Here is an 18,613-nt window from a genome sequence, read left to right as displayed (position 1 = left end):
CTGGTTGCTGTATGTAGGCTTAGCAATATCTGCACTTGAACTGCTGTTTTAAAGTCTCAGCTGTGGCACACGTTAACCATTATTTTAATTACTAGAACAGAATTTTAGATAATTATATTAAAAATCTCAGCTACTACCACTGATTTCTGTGATGTAAGAAGTTTCTAAAACTGAGGACCCGTCATAGGTGTAAGTTGCATAAGCACACATCTGTACTGATGTTATTTGTCAACCATTTGCTCTCTGAAAAGAGTGCCTGAAATACCACAGAGCTATAAATCCTCTGCTCTGGTGGGCTTCAACTGACTCTTCAGCTTTCTGAACTGTCTGAAATGTCATCTGCTGCAGTTTCAGGGAAAAAAAATTCTATTTCTTCTTGCAAAATCTGGATCAGTAACTCCAGATTATGGTTTAAACAATTTCAGCTCGTCTTTCCAATTCTTGGGAAGATATTTATGTTGTTTGTATCTCATGTCAAACCATGTTTTTCTTTCTGCTGAATCCTGCCATGTGTTGCTTTGTTTGCAAGTCGCTTCCAAGCCAGTAATCATAAGCACTCCATCTGGTTGGAGCAGAGTAGTGATAATGTAAAAGGACATTTCCACTATTCTGTTTAAAAGAATCCTCCATCTGTACCAAATCTGCCATTTTAATGAGATTGTAAAGAGTTTTTGTTGTTTTCTTCTTTTTCAAAGAGGGGAGGAGATTGATTGTTGGGATCTTTTTTTTTTTCCTTGCCTATCTACTCATTACGTGATTGTATCCAAGGCCCTTTCTCTTCCCCAAGCTGAGAATGACTACAGGAATTTGCAGTTCATGTAATTCAGGATGCAAAGTAACAAAAGGATCCTGAAAATTTTACCCAAATTCTATAACAAATTGATTTTGCCATTAGCATTGAGCCTTTCCTTTACTGTCCTTTGTTAATAGCAAGCATGTGAGAAATCATCCTGAATGCTGTAAAACTGATCCACAAGGTTAACAAAAATATAGTGTCACTATGATTTATGGTGTGAGCTTTCAGTAATCAGAGCTCAATTGATGGATGTGAATGTGCTGAGATGACTTTTTGGTGCTGGCAGATTTTAATTTTTCTTTGTGCTTTTCTTTTGTAATTCTAATCGTTGCTCTTTTAAAATTAATGGAGAGAGAATCAGGCAACTTCTCTTGTGGGAATGTCACAACCTAAACCAGGACAGTTTTGTGGAGGTTAATAGGCAACAGTCTGGGTCAATCATCTACTGGTCTCATACTAATGTGAACTTGAAAAGCCAAGAGCCAGCGACTGGAAAAGCAAAGTAGCTCTGGCAGAATAAATGAGCAGGCGATGGGCAGGGCAGGGTAGGGTGGTCTCAGAGGAGCTCCTGGAGGCAGCAGGCTGTCACCCAGACATTGCTGGCACCGTCCACGGGACCTGGGCTGCCTTGGGGAATGAGTGGCACAGCCCTCCAGTACAAGATACACGCAGAGACTGTGTTGAATCCTTTTCTCTAAATGCTTTCTTCCTCCTTTCCAAACAAGCAGTAATTCAGCTTTAGGAGAGCTGTCGGATTGCCAGTTCTGCGTCACCAGTCACTGCCCCCAACAGGAGGTTGCAGTTCAGTGGCACCCGGTGGCGTGGGGACACCACCCCACGATGGGCTTGGTCGTCTGGACGGACTCTTGTGAGTTTCCATAAAGCTGCCTGATTTAATTCTTTTATCTGTCTAAAAGAACTATTCTGCAAGCTTTAAATTTCGTGTCAGTCCCTTGAATCCCATTAGAGAAATCATCGTATTTCCTTTCTCCTTGTTCTCAAGCACCTTTTCAAAGGCAGAAGAAGGTTATTCGGGCACCTGGTACTTATTCAGAGCCAACTCCTCTTCAGTTAGAAACAAAAATTCCATCACTGGATAGTAACCCTGTGCTCTTGGGTTTCTAGAACTGGGATATTTCCTTTTATTGTTTTGAAATGATAGTTCTCAGTCCGCAAAGCAAATAGTAATGCTAAATGAAAATTCAGCTTTAGAAATTTAATATTTTGGGATACTATGTGTTGTTGTGGCAGCTTGCAATAACAACATTGCCGAGGTAACTGTAGTGCAGGTGATTGAAATCTCTGCTACAGGGAGCTCTGCACAGATATGACAGTGAGGTAAATTCATTTAAACTGACTTGGTCATCGTCTTGTATTTAAATTGAGGTGGAAGGCTCATCCACCCCTGTGGACAGCTGTGAACTTCTCTGTATTTGGTCAGCCGCAGAAGAGGGTCTCAGTCATAGATACTATAATGCCATAAGCAAAGATGTGCAGAAGAAGAGAGCAGTTGTTAATAGAGTGCATTGTCACTGACATTAATGAAGTCTTTTCAAGCTAGATCACCTGAGTGCGTGGCCTAATAAATATTTATTTAGTGATATATTGGGACTTCAAATTTTGCACCTTCTGAAAGTTTTTACATAGATAATTAGTAACGAGTTCTGCATTATAACCTAAGAGCGCGGAGCTACTACCTGGTGGCTGCGCTCCAGTTGATGCAAACACAGACAAACATTTCTTGAAAATTTGAAATTAGCCTTATAATATTTTACATATAGATTATTTCCTTTCTTAGACAAATGAGACATTAGGCATATCTTGTCGACAAAAATATTAGACCTTGATTATATCTTTTTTCCCCTCCTCTTTCCCTTTGTTGTTCTTCTGTACCAGTGAATATCTGCGCGCAGCTCACGTGTGCGAGGTGAGATGCGTAACAGGCAAGCGCAGTGCACGCAATGCAGGTGCTTGTGGTGAATTGAAGAGATTTCAATATTCTCTTTCTCAGAAGGTGGACGTTCTTTAAAGCCACTCCTAATGTAAGTAACTGTAGGGAAGTATGCAGAAAAATCCTGCTGCTGGCAATAGCTTCCATTGAAGAGGAAGAGATCTGCTTTGCTGAAGTCATGACCCTCTCTCTGGGCTTCCCTCTGAAGCAAAATGATTTTGCTCTTGGTACTGCTTTTAATCTCTCTAGTTTAGAAACTTGAAGTATATAGAGAGCAGCCTTTTAGCTCAGGAAAATAGCCTCTAGAACCAACGACATAAATCTATCATAATTAGTCATCAGAAAATCTGAATAAATATAAAATTACCATGGAGTAGGAGGCAGGCATATGTGGTATTCAAAACACACAGAGTGTAAAATGATGTTATTGTTGCCTTTAGAAATAGTTCAAAGTAGTCTGCATTAGAAAGAGCTGATAAGCAGAATGACAAAAGCTTGTTTCATGAGTGATTCCAAGCAGCGGTGGTTTTCTGATCAGCTGATGCTGCAGCTATTTTGGGTATTCCACAGATCATGATTACATACACGGGGAATGATTGGAGGCAGCAAATATGGTAAGTGAGCCAGGAATCCTGGGACACGCTCTGTTACTAACTTAATAGTCTTACAATCACTTGTCCTTTGCCATTTAAATAGCCAAGGGAAGTCTAACAAGTAACTGTGCTTAGTTCTTTTTTTCATTTAAAAAAAAAAAAAAAAAGAAAACCACTTCCTGAGGCCGCTATTTTTAGCAATGGTGCAGTGTCCAAAGTGTTAACTAATTGAGTCATCAGGTTTCATATCTGGCCACAGAAAATGGCAGTGGAAGAGGGGGAATGCTTTCCAGAACAAGTAAGCATTTGTGGATTCTGAAATAAGAGTGAAGTCTGCATATCGAGTTTCTTGTATTCGTGTTTTAAGTCTTTGATTGTATGAGACAAAGCTGGATGTAGGAAGAGGTACGTTTTGGCTTGTTTGGTGTATTTTGTGTTCTGACGGTTGGATTACGATATAGGCTGAGGCAGCAGTCAAATGGTATATGGAATTATTTGTTCTCTCTCTCCTTACCAATGGCTACGTACTGTTCAGGACACTCTGTAGAAGATGCTGATTAAAATTGCAGAAACATTTTATAATGTTTTGTTCTGTGATCAGGGCCTTAAGTAACCTAGATATACGTAACAATCTTGTTTACTGAAATGTTTTAGCAAATCTTGCATATTTTGAAAAAAGTTAACAGAAATCTATGCTTTTAAGGTGTATTTAGCAAATAACACACTTCTGCCAATCCATAGGTCAATTAAATTTCAGAAGGAGCCTGCTGCTGTTATGCTAGTAGTGACCTGTAAGGAGACACCCATATCACTCTTACTCTCAGGGATAGTCCCAGTGACCTCAAAGGTGCTCCCTCTGTGATTTAAAAATTTCTCAAGTGAGGAGCTGCTGTGAAGTAACATCCCTGTACTCTCTGAACTAGGCTCTGAGGTTCTTCATAGCTCAAGTTATTCACATCAGTTAAAAACCACAAAGTTAAAACACTTGTTCTTCAGGTTGCTTTACTGCAGAATTAAAATACTGGGTTCCTAGGAAAAGTGTGGTATCACGTTATTAATATCGATGAGTGCCAGGCTTTGTGGAAGTGTCAAGTATTTTTATTTTAGTTAGGGATATTACCGATGGTAGCACCCAGCAGTTTACTAGCCAATTTCCATGTCAGCAATAGCTTTGTGCTCTGAAAAAATACTGCAGTGAGTTCTCTTAAATGTGTATGTTGTTCACTTGCTGTCAACACAGGACTGGGTAGTTGTTCCCTGTTAAAAACCATCTTTGAAACTCGGATTTTTTTTTTTTTCTGGTGATGCTATTCTTGTTTGTAAACTCATTTCCACCAGTAATTTCAAAACTATGAAAACATTTATTCGGGGGATTTTCTTTGTGAAGCGATTTCTTGTAGGAGAAGGTTTTGTTAGATTCAGATGTTTTATGGTACTTGATTAAACGCTTTTTTTTTTTTTTTCCAATCCTGAGAATATTATTTACTCTCTCCTGTTTTTTTAGCAAAATAATATCAGTCTTCAGGGTGATAAATGTCTTTGATGCTTTATATGAGTCCAGTAGTACAGAACTTGTTGCAGTCCTGTTAGTTTCTGTGTGCAACAGTTTGGAGAGTAGAGCAAACTGAAAATCTTGCTGCCGTCGAGCCTTGGCGTTGGCAGCGTGCTGGTCTGCGGCACGCTCTGCCCCTCTGTGTTGCAGTGGAATGGTATTCACTCTTGCTTTGCAGGGTTTTGTCAGAAGTTACACAGAAACCGGTCTTTCTGTTAGTATATACATTGTTTAGTGAAGGTATGGTAGTTATTTGAAATGAAGTTGAGCGATGGAGAAGGGGTACAGTATATACTCGTTTTGTAAGTTTTTTCTTGCTGATGTTGTTTATGGTAAATTCTGATTCTCATTCTGTACATATCTAAGTTTCCTGTAGGTTGCCATGTATGTTTTTGGTCTAAGGGAGAAACAAGCTCTACTTCACTGCATGTTTAACCTGTAGGTTTGCTATTCAGAAGTGATAGTTTAATTAACTTTGTATAGTAATGGCTTATTCCAGCATCAAATGCTAGGGAAGATTACTGTGTAGGGCTGGTAGGCAGTATTGCTGGCTGTAACTTACTTCTATAAGCATTTAATAAACTAATCTTCACCTGAATGGTTAAACCAAAAACTAATTCTAAATCTCCATTTATTAAAACAGTGAAGATAAAGTCTTTTAGCCCAGTTTGAAAAGTCTTAATTCATTAGCGAAATATCATTATTTTCTTCAGTTAAACAATGATATGTTTTCCAAACACACTTTATTCTGATGCTAGGAAACAGTGGTAATTTTCAGATAAAAATAAACTATGAAGTCTGGTTAAGGTAAAGTAAAATGTTCAAATAGTTCTGTTGTTTTTATTTTTGCCAAAAAAATCAGAAATCCCTCCTGTGATGTTCAGATCATCAGGGTTCTACAGAATTCCAACTCTCTAGCGCACCATGGCTTTGAAAGTCAGAAAAATACTAGTTCAGTTCTGTAACTGCACAGTGATTGTGCAAAAATGGCACCATCTCATCTGCAGTGATTTATCTTTATATTTGGTAATTTCTTCTCACTTTAAGAATAAAACTGAGCTATGTTGTGTTTTCTTTCCCTCTCTGTTCATCTCAAAGACCCCATACAGCTGAGGCTCTTCTCACTGTTACTGTTTTCATCCTGTTTGTACCTGTAAATCCCGATCCTAGCCTTGCCCCCATGGTGGTTTAGACTCCTATTTCAAAACAGAATTGTGTATTTAAAGTCAGTACCTGAGTCTAGTTTAAAACTCCTCGTAACAATTGTGGGGCTCTGGTTTGCAGTTTTTGCTCACAGATTTTGGTGCTTGGGCTGGGAAAAGCAACTTTCCGATTGGAATCTGAGCAAATCCTCAAATCTGGAATATGTGGAGTGAGGAACAAAACACTTTGTAAACTAATTTACATTTGCTGTGTACACCATTGAATACATTTCATCTAGACAGCCTCAACAGATGCAGAACTTTCCATGCCATTTCACAAATCCGTAACAGTGAATGTCAGTGTTTAATCGCAGAGGAGGAGGAGAAAGGGAGCGTTGGGAAATGTGGAGGCTGGTGGCTCCCCTGTGTCCAGCCCCACCGCTCTGTGCGGGTCACGCAGCACTGGTGCCCGCGTCATACGGCATCATGTCCAGGAGAAAGAAGACACGTTTTCCTCAATTTTTCTGGCAGTAACAAACAGCAGTGCACGTAACACCTGCTCTGGTTTGCTCTGCCTTGCATTTGTGGTTTATAGTAATGCAGTGAATTACAGAATGGATCTGGAGTTACTGAGTCAAATCCACGACAGCAGAATCAAACGGAAAACAGGATAGAGCAGGTTATGGTCAGCAGGGAGATTTGGCTCCTGTAGAAGAACATGACCAAGCCAACACAGCCCAGAGTATTCACCGATGGTATTCTCCAATAGGCCTCTCTCCTAAGGTAAACTGTTACGACAAAGCTCATGTGATGCCTCTAATCAGCCCTGTAGAACTGATTCTTACCAGGTTTATGGCTGTGGTGCAAATCTTACCCCAGGAGTCCTCTTAGTAGCTGGAAGCTCTTTAGATAATTTCCACCGACCTTTCAGATTCTGCATCTGCTACACGGGCTTGTCCAGCCAGAGACTCTCTTCAACAAGGTATTCAGGTGTCTAAATTGGAAGAGGTTCTTTGCTTCTGACAGAGGTCATAAACCCTGCTAGGAAACCAACCTATACATTGGCACTTAAAAACTGATAAAGGCTTGTAATTCCTGCAAGAATCCTGAACAGTGTGTCAAAAAAATGAAAACTCTAGTAGAGAGCTTTAAAAGTAGCCATTCAAATCCCTTTTAAGCCTACAAAAGTGTAAACTTTCATTACTTGTGGGATTTGCAATATTTGCAGTGTAAATTGGTGTGTTCCTGCATATATTTTTGCCACCTCAGAAATGGCTTGACTGATTTACCTCAAACAATCTTTCAATTTAATGATGTTCAAGCTTCTAAGGCAGAATTATTTTGGTTTTGGATGAGAGATGCATTCAAAAGCAGGCATAAAGTGGAAAGGCAGAAAAAGAGCAGGAAACTTCTGACTTCCCTGTACTGAAAGCTCTTAATAGGTTGCCTAGCTACAGAAGAGGTGATGTAGCTTGTCTGTAGATCCTATAGCTTGTTTACTACAGTATTTTTAGGGAATATTTATGTGCATTATGCTTCCACTGACATGCAGTTTGCTCCACTTTATTACCAGTAACTTCCACTTTACCACATCTGATTGAAGCATATTTACATAATATTTTTGTAGTGAGCTCATTTCGAGTGAATAAAATCTCTCTCCCTAAAATCAGCAATATTATCTGATTTAGGTTTATACTGGGTTGGTTTTTTTTTTTTTCCCCATCTGAAATTATAGACAAATAAATATGCTTTACAAATGTTTTGAAGAGGATTGCTGAATTTTTTTCCCTCTCCTTTCTGGATCCTGATTCTAAAATCAGATGCACACAGAGAACAGGAGGTGGACCGACTGACATAATTCATGCAGTGATCTGAAGAATGTGACTTTGGCATGGAAATGATTTTAAATTTGAGCCTGAGATGTGCTGAAATTATCTCCATGCTCATTGGGTAGTCAGTTTCTGAGAGAAAAATAGGAGGGAGGAGATCAATGGCATCTCATCTAGCTTGACATATAAGAGAGTTATTATCTTCAGGTGGCTATAAACATAAGAAGAAACCCTCAAAGCACACCCAGCCCCTCTCTTCCTCTTTGTGACTGTGGTAGCAGTTATGAAAGCCAGTGATTTATTTTTCACTTGTAAGTGTGTGATAGGAAAACTTAAGAGAGTGAGAGATGAGTCATTACAGGCTCAGGAGTTTCTTCCCAGAGTTTGAAATAAAGTTCTAGAAGTTGAGGCTGTCAGGCTGGAGAATGAATCTTGAATTTTAGATGCTCAAGTCTTTTGCCTTCAACTGTATTGGATCCTTTTCCTTGATTATACATGTGAGTTGGTCCTAAAGGGCCTGGTTCTTTGCCCGATTGTGCACTTCTAATGGAGTACAGCGACCCACTGGTGAAACCAGTGATTTTACTGGTTTTAGGATCTTGAACGGAGTGTGTCCAAATTTACCTTGTCATTCAGGTTTGTCTTTTCATACAGGGCAGTCTGATTGCCGAAAAGTCAGTATTAAAGGAATCTTATTTTCCCATTAAAAGAAAATAATTCTTGTGATTTGTTGTTGATTTGTTGTTCATGCATACTTAGAAAGATTGTGTCATGCAGATGTACACTGATTTTGTAGCCCTGGCAAATTAGGATCTTGCTTTCGGTGTTACTAATTTAACACATTTATAACAGTAATTGTTTTCATTAATTCTTTACGTGAAGCTGACGCATCAGACTTGTGTTTCAAAATCTCAAAACCTCATCTGTGCAAACTGGCAAAGAGTATTGAAAGTTGTGTAGACCCTTGCCTCTTGTCTGAATATTGTCCCCGTGGGACGGGTCTGATCTCAGTTCAGGTGTTTTCTGTTGGGTTGTCAGATGTTAATTTTGTTAGAAATGCAGTTAAATAATTTTGTATTTCTTGAATATCTGTGGTGACAAGTAAATAATATGGAGATGACAGCTTATAGGGAATTTTCAACTTGGATGTTATGTTCTACATGTATAACATGTTACATGTGGATGTTAGGCAAGGGTTTCCCGTCTAGCTCTGTATGTGTCTTTTGTGCAACTGACTTCACTCTCTGTAGAAAACCAACAGAATAACAGCTACTTTTCATTTCTATCTTGTGCTTGAACTTTCTTAGGAAGCAGTCATTCAGGCATTTAAAGACACCCAGGGCTGGATTACTTGCATTGTAAGTCACAGAACTGACTAGATTTATCGTCTGCAGAGGAAGACTGCATGCATAAACTCTAAGCAACTTATACTGTAAGAAAGCTGCATCATAGGTTCACAGGAGATGTTTGTCATTGTAAGTAAACAACTTGCTCTAGACCTCATGATGCTGTTAAAGGCAGTGATAAATGCCTCGTGTACTGGAAGCTGTGAAATGTTCTTGTATGTACCAGCCTTAAATCTCAGGCTCTGGGTCCTTTTCAACCATCTTCCACTCCAGTACAGGTGTTTCATTTTCAGTGGCAACAGTGAGCACAGATTCAGCATTTTGCCAGGACAGACTCTAACAGGTAGACGGGTGCAAGTGGTCTTGAAAATGGTATATACTAAACCTGCACATCAGAGACTTACCTTGTCTTGTGGTCTAGCAAGGAAAGAGGCTTATTTGTTTGCTTGGATGTTTTCCTGGTTTGATCAAGGATTTCTAGAAAGAAAGAGCTGAATCTAAAGTGCATTTTCCACTCTGTTTTGAACTGCTTAAATATGTGATTTTCAGGAAATACTTTATTTTCTCTACAAGCATGTTAAGATTGACTACTGTACAGGGATAGAGCCTCAGTTGTTGCAAATACAGGTGATTATAGATTCACATGCAATTTTTGCAGAAATATGAGGTGTTTTAGTCTCCACTGCTGTGACCAAGAAGAGGGATTTCACGCAGCCTGAAACCTGTGTACTTTTTAACTTGTGGAAAACATATTGTAGTCACATAGTTGGAATAGGGCCAGTTATGGGGATATGCCAAATAGTATAATATTTTTGGCTACTTTATCAGGCACAATACAATAATATGATCAAAGTTGATGATTAAGTTGCATGATAGGGCAAACAATTAGAGGGATTTGGTTGGGTTTTGACCCATAATTAAATCTTTCTCCTTCTGCAAACATATTCAAAATAGCTGGCCTTCCCTGGCCAAAAGATGTTTCCTTTGAATTGTCAGGCAGTAGGAATGGAGCTTTTCCTGTTGCCCTGTGGTTGTGTTTAGGGCTGTGATCCCAAAAGCATCTCTCTGAAGGATAATGAACAGCAGAACTGCAGAGAGCAGTTGGCCCCAGGCTGTCATATTCTTATCAGAAGAAAACACGTATGGTAGTATGGTATGTAAAGCATGAGTACAGCTGTAGTTGTTTGCACAAAGATGATCATCTTCTCATCCGGTGCAACCAGCCCCCTTTCTAATAAAGAAGATACAAATGAAATTTTTTTAACAGATTTAGTTATGAGGTAGTAGGGAGATACAAAGGATACAGCCACTTGGAGGAAGGATGAAAAGTCTCCCCAAGAAAATAGTATGGCTGGTTTATTTCACATGGTCCAGACATTGCTGTTAACTGGCTGGTATAGTTTTTTTGAAATAAAATCTCATCCCTTGCCAAGCGAGTGTAACGTATTTGCTTGGAGGAAAATTCTAAATTGACATAGGAGCAAAACTGAAGAAATGCCAAGGACCTCCAATTTCCAGTGTAGTGCTTAGTGCCCATCAGAGTTAAGTCTTACTGAAAAAAAAAAAAACCAAACCAAAAAAAAACCCAAAAAAACCCCCCCAAAAAAGCCATCAGTTGCATTAAGCCCACCCTTATCAAAATAAGCAAAATTGTTATCATCTCTTTCTTCAGATCATCTCATGCTGCTGCAAGACTGGTTTTGTTGAGCACATTTCCAAATGGAAGTAACCTAAGTTCATCCCTTAAAATGAGGTCATTGCCTCCCCCCCCAGCAAATGTTAGGCATGGTTAGCATCTTTTTGTTGGGACTCAAGCCAGAATGCATCCTGCTCCGGCACAATGGGAACCTGCTGGGGGTTTCCCTTCACAACAGCTACTGTTAAAGATGGAGTGAAAAACAAAACCCTGCTCCCAATGTGAAAAAAAGACTGGATTTTTAATCTGAAAAAGAATTCACTGTAAGCAGAACACAAAGGAAAGAGATGAGTGTAATAAAAATACCATCAGTATGGGAGGGGGCCTATGCACATTGAAAATAATGGCCTTGCACTTTTGAGGGTTCACTAAATAATATATATTGTCTGTTTTCTGAGAGGGACCCATGGAACAGCCAGGCCAGACCCTGCGCTGACAGACAGTGCAAATTTCCTAATAATTTTTGTCTTTACTCATGGTAAATAATCCCTTACTTCACTGGAAGCACTTGGAGAAAAAGGTAGTGAATATGCATTTGCTAGCGTGAGTCAGCATCAGCATTTTCTCTTTTAAAATGGAGTCTTAAGACAATATCCAAGTGACTTAGGAATTAGTCCTTCCTGTAACAGAAACGTTTTTAACTCACGTAGCTTTTCCTCAAAATGGGGAAACAGTTCTCAGGTGATACCCCTGCACGTCACAGGTTCTGCCATCCATCATGTGGCAGGGCTAGAGGACCTTAGGGTAAAGAAGGTTGGGAAATGGAGTGCTGCTACCAGCATGGCTTATCCAGCCTCAGCCCCTTCCAGAGATGTCTCTGGGATGAAGGCTGTTGAAATGAACTCCAGACTGGAAAACCTGTTGTGGGCTGCAGGCAGCCCGCAGTCTGCAAGCTCATCAGCCTGCTTTACATTAGAGAATTGAATTTTTATAGCATACTGTGTTAAAGGGGAATACACAAATTTAAAAGAAATACACATTGCATAAAAACTTCACTCATTAGCCAATCATCTGCATTTATGCATTTCTTAAAACTAGAAATAGTCCCTTTTTCTTCCACGAAAGTACAGGAGGAGGGAGGAGAAGTCATGCCATCTGTGAAGAAAAAGCTTGATATTATGCATGCATCAGTACTGGTACTCTCATAAATGCACTGTTTATGAAGTATTGTCTGAACAGGCATTGCAGAACTAAATGCTGTGCACAGGATCTGAGGTCTGTCTCTCCAAGAATGAAAACACTTGTAAGAATCTTGATTTTTAATTTGAGTCTGGATATGGCGTTTGAAAAGGTAGCATCCCCAGGGAGCACAGCAGGGAAAGGCTTCGGGGACACAGCCTGACATCAGGAATCCTGTGCATTTGCACAGGAAGGGCTGCAATCTTTGTGGCTGACTGCAAGAACATCTAAGATTCAGGGTGCTTTGATGTGTGTCCCATGCTTGTTGTTCTTTCGATATTTGTCAAGACAGTAGAGAATCAAAAGCCAATTTTCGTCTTCATTTCATGTTGTGATTAATTAAAAAAAAAAAAAAGATCTGACTAGATTGCTAGTATACAGAATGCCTCTCTCAGGAATACTGAGGTTTAAGTAATTAGGATTGGAGAAAATTTTTATTAGGTCCATTAAGGGAATGTCCTGTAGACATGCTGTCTGTGTGGGTTCGCCTTTCTCCAGCTAGCATGGAAGGTGGAAGTGGGTATATCAAGAATAGTTACCCACAGAGGGAGCACTTACCGGCGCCCGTCTCCTGAGTGATGGTTGAAACCCTAAAATCCTTTTTTCCCTTACTGTGTTTTTTAATGCATTTAACATAACAGGTCCTTGATCAGTCTGTGACATGGGCTCCCAGGCATGATGGCAATCCAGATAAATAACTATTAACATTATTGTTACGCTTGTTTGATCTTTTAAATCCCTCGGTGATTTGAGTCTAGGCTGTGATGCTGCTCCTGTCTGTGCAATGCAGAGGCAATTACAGGCTCTACCAGGGACTCCAAGAAGCTTTGTTTTAAACAAAACAGTGCCAATTAGAAATGACATTTTTCTTCTCTAGTGTGGTATTTACCAAAAAAAATTGAATTTAGGTTTAAAACAGAAATGTAAAGTGGAGAAAATTTTAGGTTCAGAAATGTTTTGAAGTTTTTGATCAGTTTTTACTGACCCCTACGCTTAGCTTTTGTAAAAGTTGGACAGCATTCATTGGTCCTTCTGCATTTTGGAAGTGGAATGTCTTAAAAACAAGGGTATTCAAGGCATTTTGCAAGGTAGAAAAAGACTGTTCTCTGTCTGAGCAGGTCTGAAGTAATGCCTTAGTTATAGGGGAAGTGGAAGCTAGCAATGCTACTTTTACAGAGGCTGGAATTGCTTTTGGTTTCCAAAGATGTTGGGTCTCCTTTCTCTCTAATATTATTGCTTGTGTCTGCTTATGGCAGAGATCATAATGGATGGAGAGAATTCCAGAAGCTCCATTGAACTTTTTGCACAATTGTACAACCTCAGTCTGTTATCCCTCTGTGCAAATCTCAAAATTTCTGTGCGTGGTGGCCCAGAAAGGCCAAGTTAACCAACCTGAGGTGAGTAAACACAGTCTGAGGGCTTGGGAGCTTTAGCCAAGGTCAGAAAAAAAACGTTTTCCCTTTTCTCACTGCAAAGGGATGTGTTACACCCTGGCTACTAAGGCAGCTCATGCAGTCACACATGAGCTCACATCACATTCGGGTAACTGGAAACCAGTAAGGTGGAAACTGGAAGTGCCAGCTCAGATCAGCTGAAGTGTGGGAGAGTTTGTGTTATCCTCGGTGTGCTCTTAAATGGCAGCTTCTCTGGGTGCTTCCTCCTCGTCGTTGTGGTGCCTGCGCGTGTCGGCGCTGCTTTTTCTGTACAGTGCTGTCGTGGTTTAGCCCCAGCCAGCAACTCAGCACCACGCAGCCGCTCGCTCACTCCCTCTGCCCCGATGGGATGGGGAAGAGAATCGGAGGAGTAAGAGTGAGAAACACTCCTGGGGTGAGATAAGAACAGTTTAATAATTGAAATAAAGTAAAATAGTAATGCTAATAGTAACAGTATAATAATGATAATAATAATAATGATATACAAAGCAAGTGATGCACAATGCAATTGCTCACCACCCGCCGACCGATACCCGGCCAGTTCCCAAGCAGCGATCGCTGCTCCCCAGCCAACCCCCCCAGTTTCTATACTGAGCATGATGCCATATGGTATGGAATAGCCCTTTGGGCAGTTTGGATCAACTATTCTGGTTGTGCCCCCTCCCAGCTTCTTGTGCACCTGGCAGAGCATGGGAAGCTGAAAAGTCCTTGACTAGCATGAGCAGTACTCAGCAACAACTAAACCATCAGTGTGTTATCAACATTCTTCTCCTACTAAATCCAAAACACAGCACTGTGCCTGCTACTAGGAAGAAAATTAACTCTATCCCAGCCGAAACCAGGACAGGTGCCCTTGCGCTGGGAGCCTGTCCCTGTCTGAGCGGCAAGAGTCCAGGCTGACGGGAGAGCCGGGTGCTGTGCCCAGCACCCCACCAGCCCTGCCGCTCGGGAGGCAACCTGGCTGCTGCTGTCCCTGATGTTTCTGGAGAGTTTGAGCAAAAGAAGTGAGTTTTGAGTGACACCTGGCAAAGGCAGGCATGCTGTTTGCTTGAGGGGTTTCAGGAATAGATTTGTGCATCACTTGGCACCACCTGAGCTGGCTTGATTTGAATCATTTTTTATACGTCCCCAGGCTGGAAGTGTGACCTAACCTTTGTCCTTCCTCCCGTTAGAGAGCAAGTGCTTCCAAGAGAAGTCCTTAAAAAACATAGGTATTGCTCTCCCTCTACAGTGAAACAGCAGTTAGCTATTAATGGCAGTATCAGCTATTTATCACTCCTCCTGCCTCCCTCCCCCCCTCCATTTTGTTTGAGCAAATAGAAAGGTTTAAGCGTTTCTGAGTATGAGCAGTGTTTCTCATCTGGCATGCATTAATGTGACCGGCGGGATCCGATTTTCCATGGCAAGCTTCTCTGGTGTGTCCCTTCCCCACCCAGAAGCAGCTGTAAACAGCTGATGTTAATTATCGTCCACCTGCTGACTCTGCCAAACAGACATGCCGTTACGCTGTGACAAAAAGGGCTCCCGGTCTATTAAGTCCTCCCTCATACCTTTGGTAATGCTGATAAAATGCTGACCTGCTTTTTACCCCAGTAGCTGCTGTTGCTAAGCACTGAGAAAATGACCTGTCTCCTGCAATAATCTGCATTGCACAGTTCAGATGATCTTCCAAATGAAAGCGTTTCACTGCACTGCTCAAGGCAGCTATTCTTTCCCATAATCTTTACAGTTCTGACCATGTAGATTGTGGCAGCACCTTGTTTTTGATAGATCCTAATTAAACATTGGGATTTGGTGGTTGTTTTTTTGGAAGCGCGTTGCAGAAGTTGATTTGTAATGATCAGCGTGGTGTGCTCGGAAAATAATGATTAAGAGCAGGGAAGGTTGTAAGCTGGTGATTTACGGTCACAAAGTGGAATGCCTTGTGTGCAAAACTTAGGAGAAAATGAAGAGTCCATAAGTAATGGTTCTCTCCTTGGAAGAGAGAGCTGCTTGTGTTGAAACTAATAGTAAAATAGTCTTGTAGCTTGTACTGGTACAAAGAAGAAAGCAGACTTCATACCCACTTACCATTTTGCTCTCATTATGCCCAAGATTGCTTCATCCTGCACATGAAGGTGAAATTCAGATGGGCTTGAAGCAACGTTTGCACAGAACATCCAGTTTGCAGTGGCTGCATAGACAGGGGAGGAGAAAAGTCTATAGCAAATGCAGAAAATGGGGAATGAAAAAAAAATAAAATTATTTGAGTACTGGATAAGTAACTGAGCTTTGGTGCCAGGGTGTTTTATATTTCTCTCAGCAGTTACTGCCTTTAATTTTTTCTCTGAAGGTAATTGTTGCACTCTTTTGGAACCTTAAAGGATCATAAAGCACTTAAAGTTCTAGTGATGCAAGTCTGTGCTGAAATGGTACTGAGGGAGAAAAAAAAAAAAAAAAGACAATTCCTGTTATACTAATGGAGGAGAGGGCACAAAAAAAATGTGTTGACTGCCCAAGATGCCAGGGGAAGCTGTGGCACAGATAAAATCAAAGATTATACAATTTGTCCCTCTTGAAGGCTAACACAGTTCATTCCACTTGCTCCAAGGCAGGATCAGCATTATCTAAACTGTCCTTGGTGGATATTTGCATAACTTGTTGTTAAAACCCTCCAGGGATGGGAATTACTTTCAGTGATCTCTTTCATGACTTAACGATCCTTTCTGCCATCCTTACATTCAAGCTGAAGTCACCATAAAGCAAATTCGCTCAGCTATCTTTGAAGCAAGATCTGAAGGAAAAAAAAAAAAAATCAGTTTAGATAATGGCACTGTACCTAGGGATTTCTGACTAGTTCACTGAATGTGGACAGATATTGTAAATAAAATGTGCCATAAAATGAGGGAGGATGGAAAAAATAAAACAAAATATAATTGGATGTTAGATTTAAAAATGCCTTAATTTGTGGAACCATGTTTTTTCATTCAGGTAGTCAAGTGCTTCAATGTTGAGTATGTTGGATTTTGTTTTTTAAATCTGTAATGTGAGATCTCGCAGTACTGGTCCGGTCTGTTCAGCTTGGACGTTAAAGGTGGTGTGGCGCTTCCGGAAAGAGCAGCATGGTTTCCATGGAGTCCTATCCTGAGCCTCACCATGTCTGTCTTCCATGCTGGGTACCAGATGTGGCCCTGGCTGCTAGCCTTGCATGTTAGACAGTGCTGCATAATTCACGTTTCTATATGAAGTCCAATCTTGTGTTGCCTAGTCAGGCGGACAGCCTATTTACACCAGAGGGAGTTTGCATAAGCAAGGAGGGCAGGATTTGACCCATATTTGATACGGCAGTTTGGGATCCTTTCATGTCTAGTTAAAAGTATGTACGATATGTTGTATCATTAGTAACTTCTTTGCCAAGGGAATATATTTTTATACTGTGCTGTAATTTCTAATGGGATTTTTCCTTTTTTCTTGTAGTCTGACACAAATGCAAGTTACCTGAGAGCTGCTCGAGCTGGCAACTTAGAAAAGGCTCTCGACTACCTAAAAAGTGGAGTGGACATCAACATTTCAAATCAGGTTGAAGAATATTTTGATCAAATTTGCTAGATAAATATCTCTCTCACTGTTTCTTGAATCTGTCTTTATATTTGCACATCATGTCAGTGATAACTTACGTGTTTTTTGATGAGCCATGTTTACATGTTTTATCCAATTAAAACCTTTATTTTTACCCTTTACCAAGATATCATTTCACTTCCACTAGGAGAATATTGTGCTATTTAATGTTATCTTTCATTCCATTTGTTTTACATCAGATCATGGGACAGCACAGAGAACTTGAGACCCCAGAGCTAGTATATCCTGACTTAATTCATACTCTTTCCTTAGAATCTAGTTCTTTTAAAATTTACATAAGAATAGTTTTTGGAAGCAGTCCTCTCACTGGGATATAATAGTTTGTCTCATGATATGTTGTTTGCCATGCTGGAAAACCTTTGCCAATCTTTTCCATTGCTTTTCTTTTTTTCCTTCTTTTTTTTTTAATCAGAATGGGTTGAATGCTCTCCATCTTGCTTCCAAAGAAGGGCACGTAGAAGTTGTCTCTGAACTGATACAGCGAGGTGCCAGTGTGGATGCAGCGACAAAGGTTAGTGAGGCCTATCTAAGTGTTCTCCTGTTCACACCGATGGTATGGGCACAAGATGTCGGCCAACTGCTACAGACATTACTGCAGCAGTAATTGCCCGTTTTCCACTGGTGGAGTGGTCTCAATAATTGTTTAAATGAAACCTTTTAGATTATAGTAAATATCAGAGGTTCCTAGGGATGAGATTTTCCGAACAAATTGTAGGTTCCTGTCTTGGTTTCTGTGCATGTCTTCTAGAATAACTTACCCATTAGAAGTATTCAGTAAGAGTATTTTATTGCAAGAAATACTATATTTTAAAGTGGAACATGTTCTTGATAGTACTGTCGTGTATTCAAGCTCAAGTTTTGTACTCTTCACTGTCATTTCAGAAAGGAAACACAGCGTTGCACATAGCATCCCTTGCTGGACAAGCAGAAGTAGTCAAAGTGTTGGTTACAAATCGGGCCAATGTCAACGCACAGTCTCAGGTAAAGTAATATTTCTCCATTTGGTACTATCAAAAACTTTGCTGACATTAAAATCTTTCTCCCCTTATAAACTATAATATTAGTAAGTATATTTGGGACATCTCATTGTATTAATGCTGGCTCTTCAAAATAGGGTTTGATAGAGTCAGTAAGATGAATGTAATCCAGCTAACACAAAACCCCCATTCTTTTTTGGCTGTTCCACACATGTAGGCAACTGACAACAGGTGCAAGGATAAAGTTTAAACACACAGCTGCCATTTTATTACTGAAGCAGGCATTTTAGTGAGTGTAGTGCTGAGTTCATTCCCACCTTGTAATTCAACATACAGTTAAAACTTTAAATGCTGCCAGCTCTACCCCTTGTGAGGTGGTCAGAGTGTACCAAGAGGCATCATGGACACATCAAGTCTTGTCTTCCCCCATAGGCATGACAGCACAGTGAAATCCCAGGTTGTGTTCAGGTCTTTTCCCATGTGGGATGTCAGCCATCATTT

At 40.3% G+C, this 18,613-nt stretch overlaps 1 protein-coding gene across 2 annotated transcripts in view; it reads left to right on the top strand.

The window, feature by feature from the left end:
- Positions 1-18,613, top strand: part of ANK3 (ankyrin 3) — a 204,911-nt gene that overhangs the window by 43,084 nt on the left and 143,214 nt on the right. For both annotated transcript variants that reach the window (XM_075717238.1, XM_075717237.1), the window contains exons 2-4: positions 16,974-17,075; positions 17,548-17,646; positions 18,018-18,116. In XM_075717238.1, the coding sequence (XP_075573353.1) occupies positions 16,974-17,075; positions 17,548-17,646; positions 18,018-18,116 (300 nt within the window). The remainder of the gene's footprint in view (positions 1-16,973; positions 17,076-17,547; positions 17,647-18,017; positions 18,117-18,613) is intronic.

This window comes from Pelecanus crispus, chromosome 10 (genome assembly GCF_030463565.1).
Source record: "Pelecanus crispus isolate bPelCri1 chromosome 10, bPelCri1.pri, whole genome shotgun sequence".
Taxonomy (NCBI): Eukaryota; Metazoa; Chordata; class Aves; order Pelecaniformes; family Pelecanidae; genus Pelecanus; species Pelecanus crispus.
Note: the sequence above shows the minus strand (reverse complement) of the source record. Positions and strands in the feature narration are given on the sequence as shown.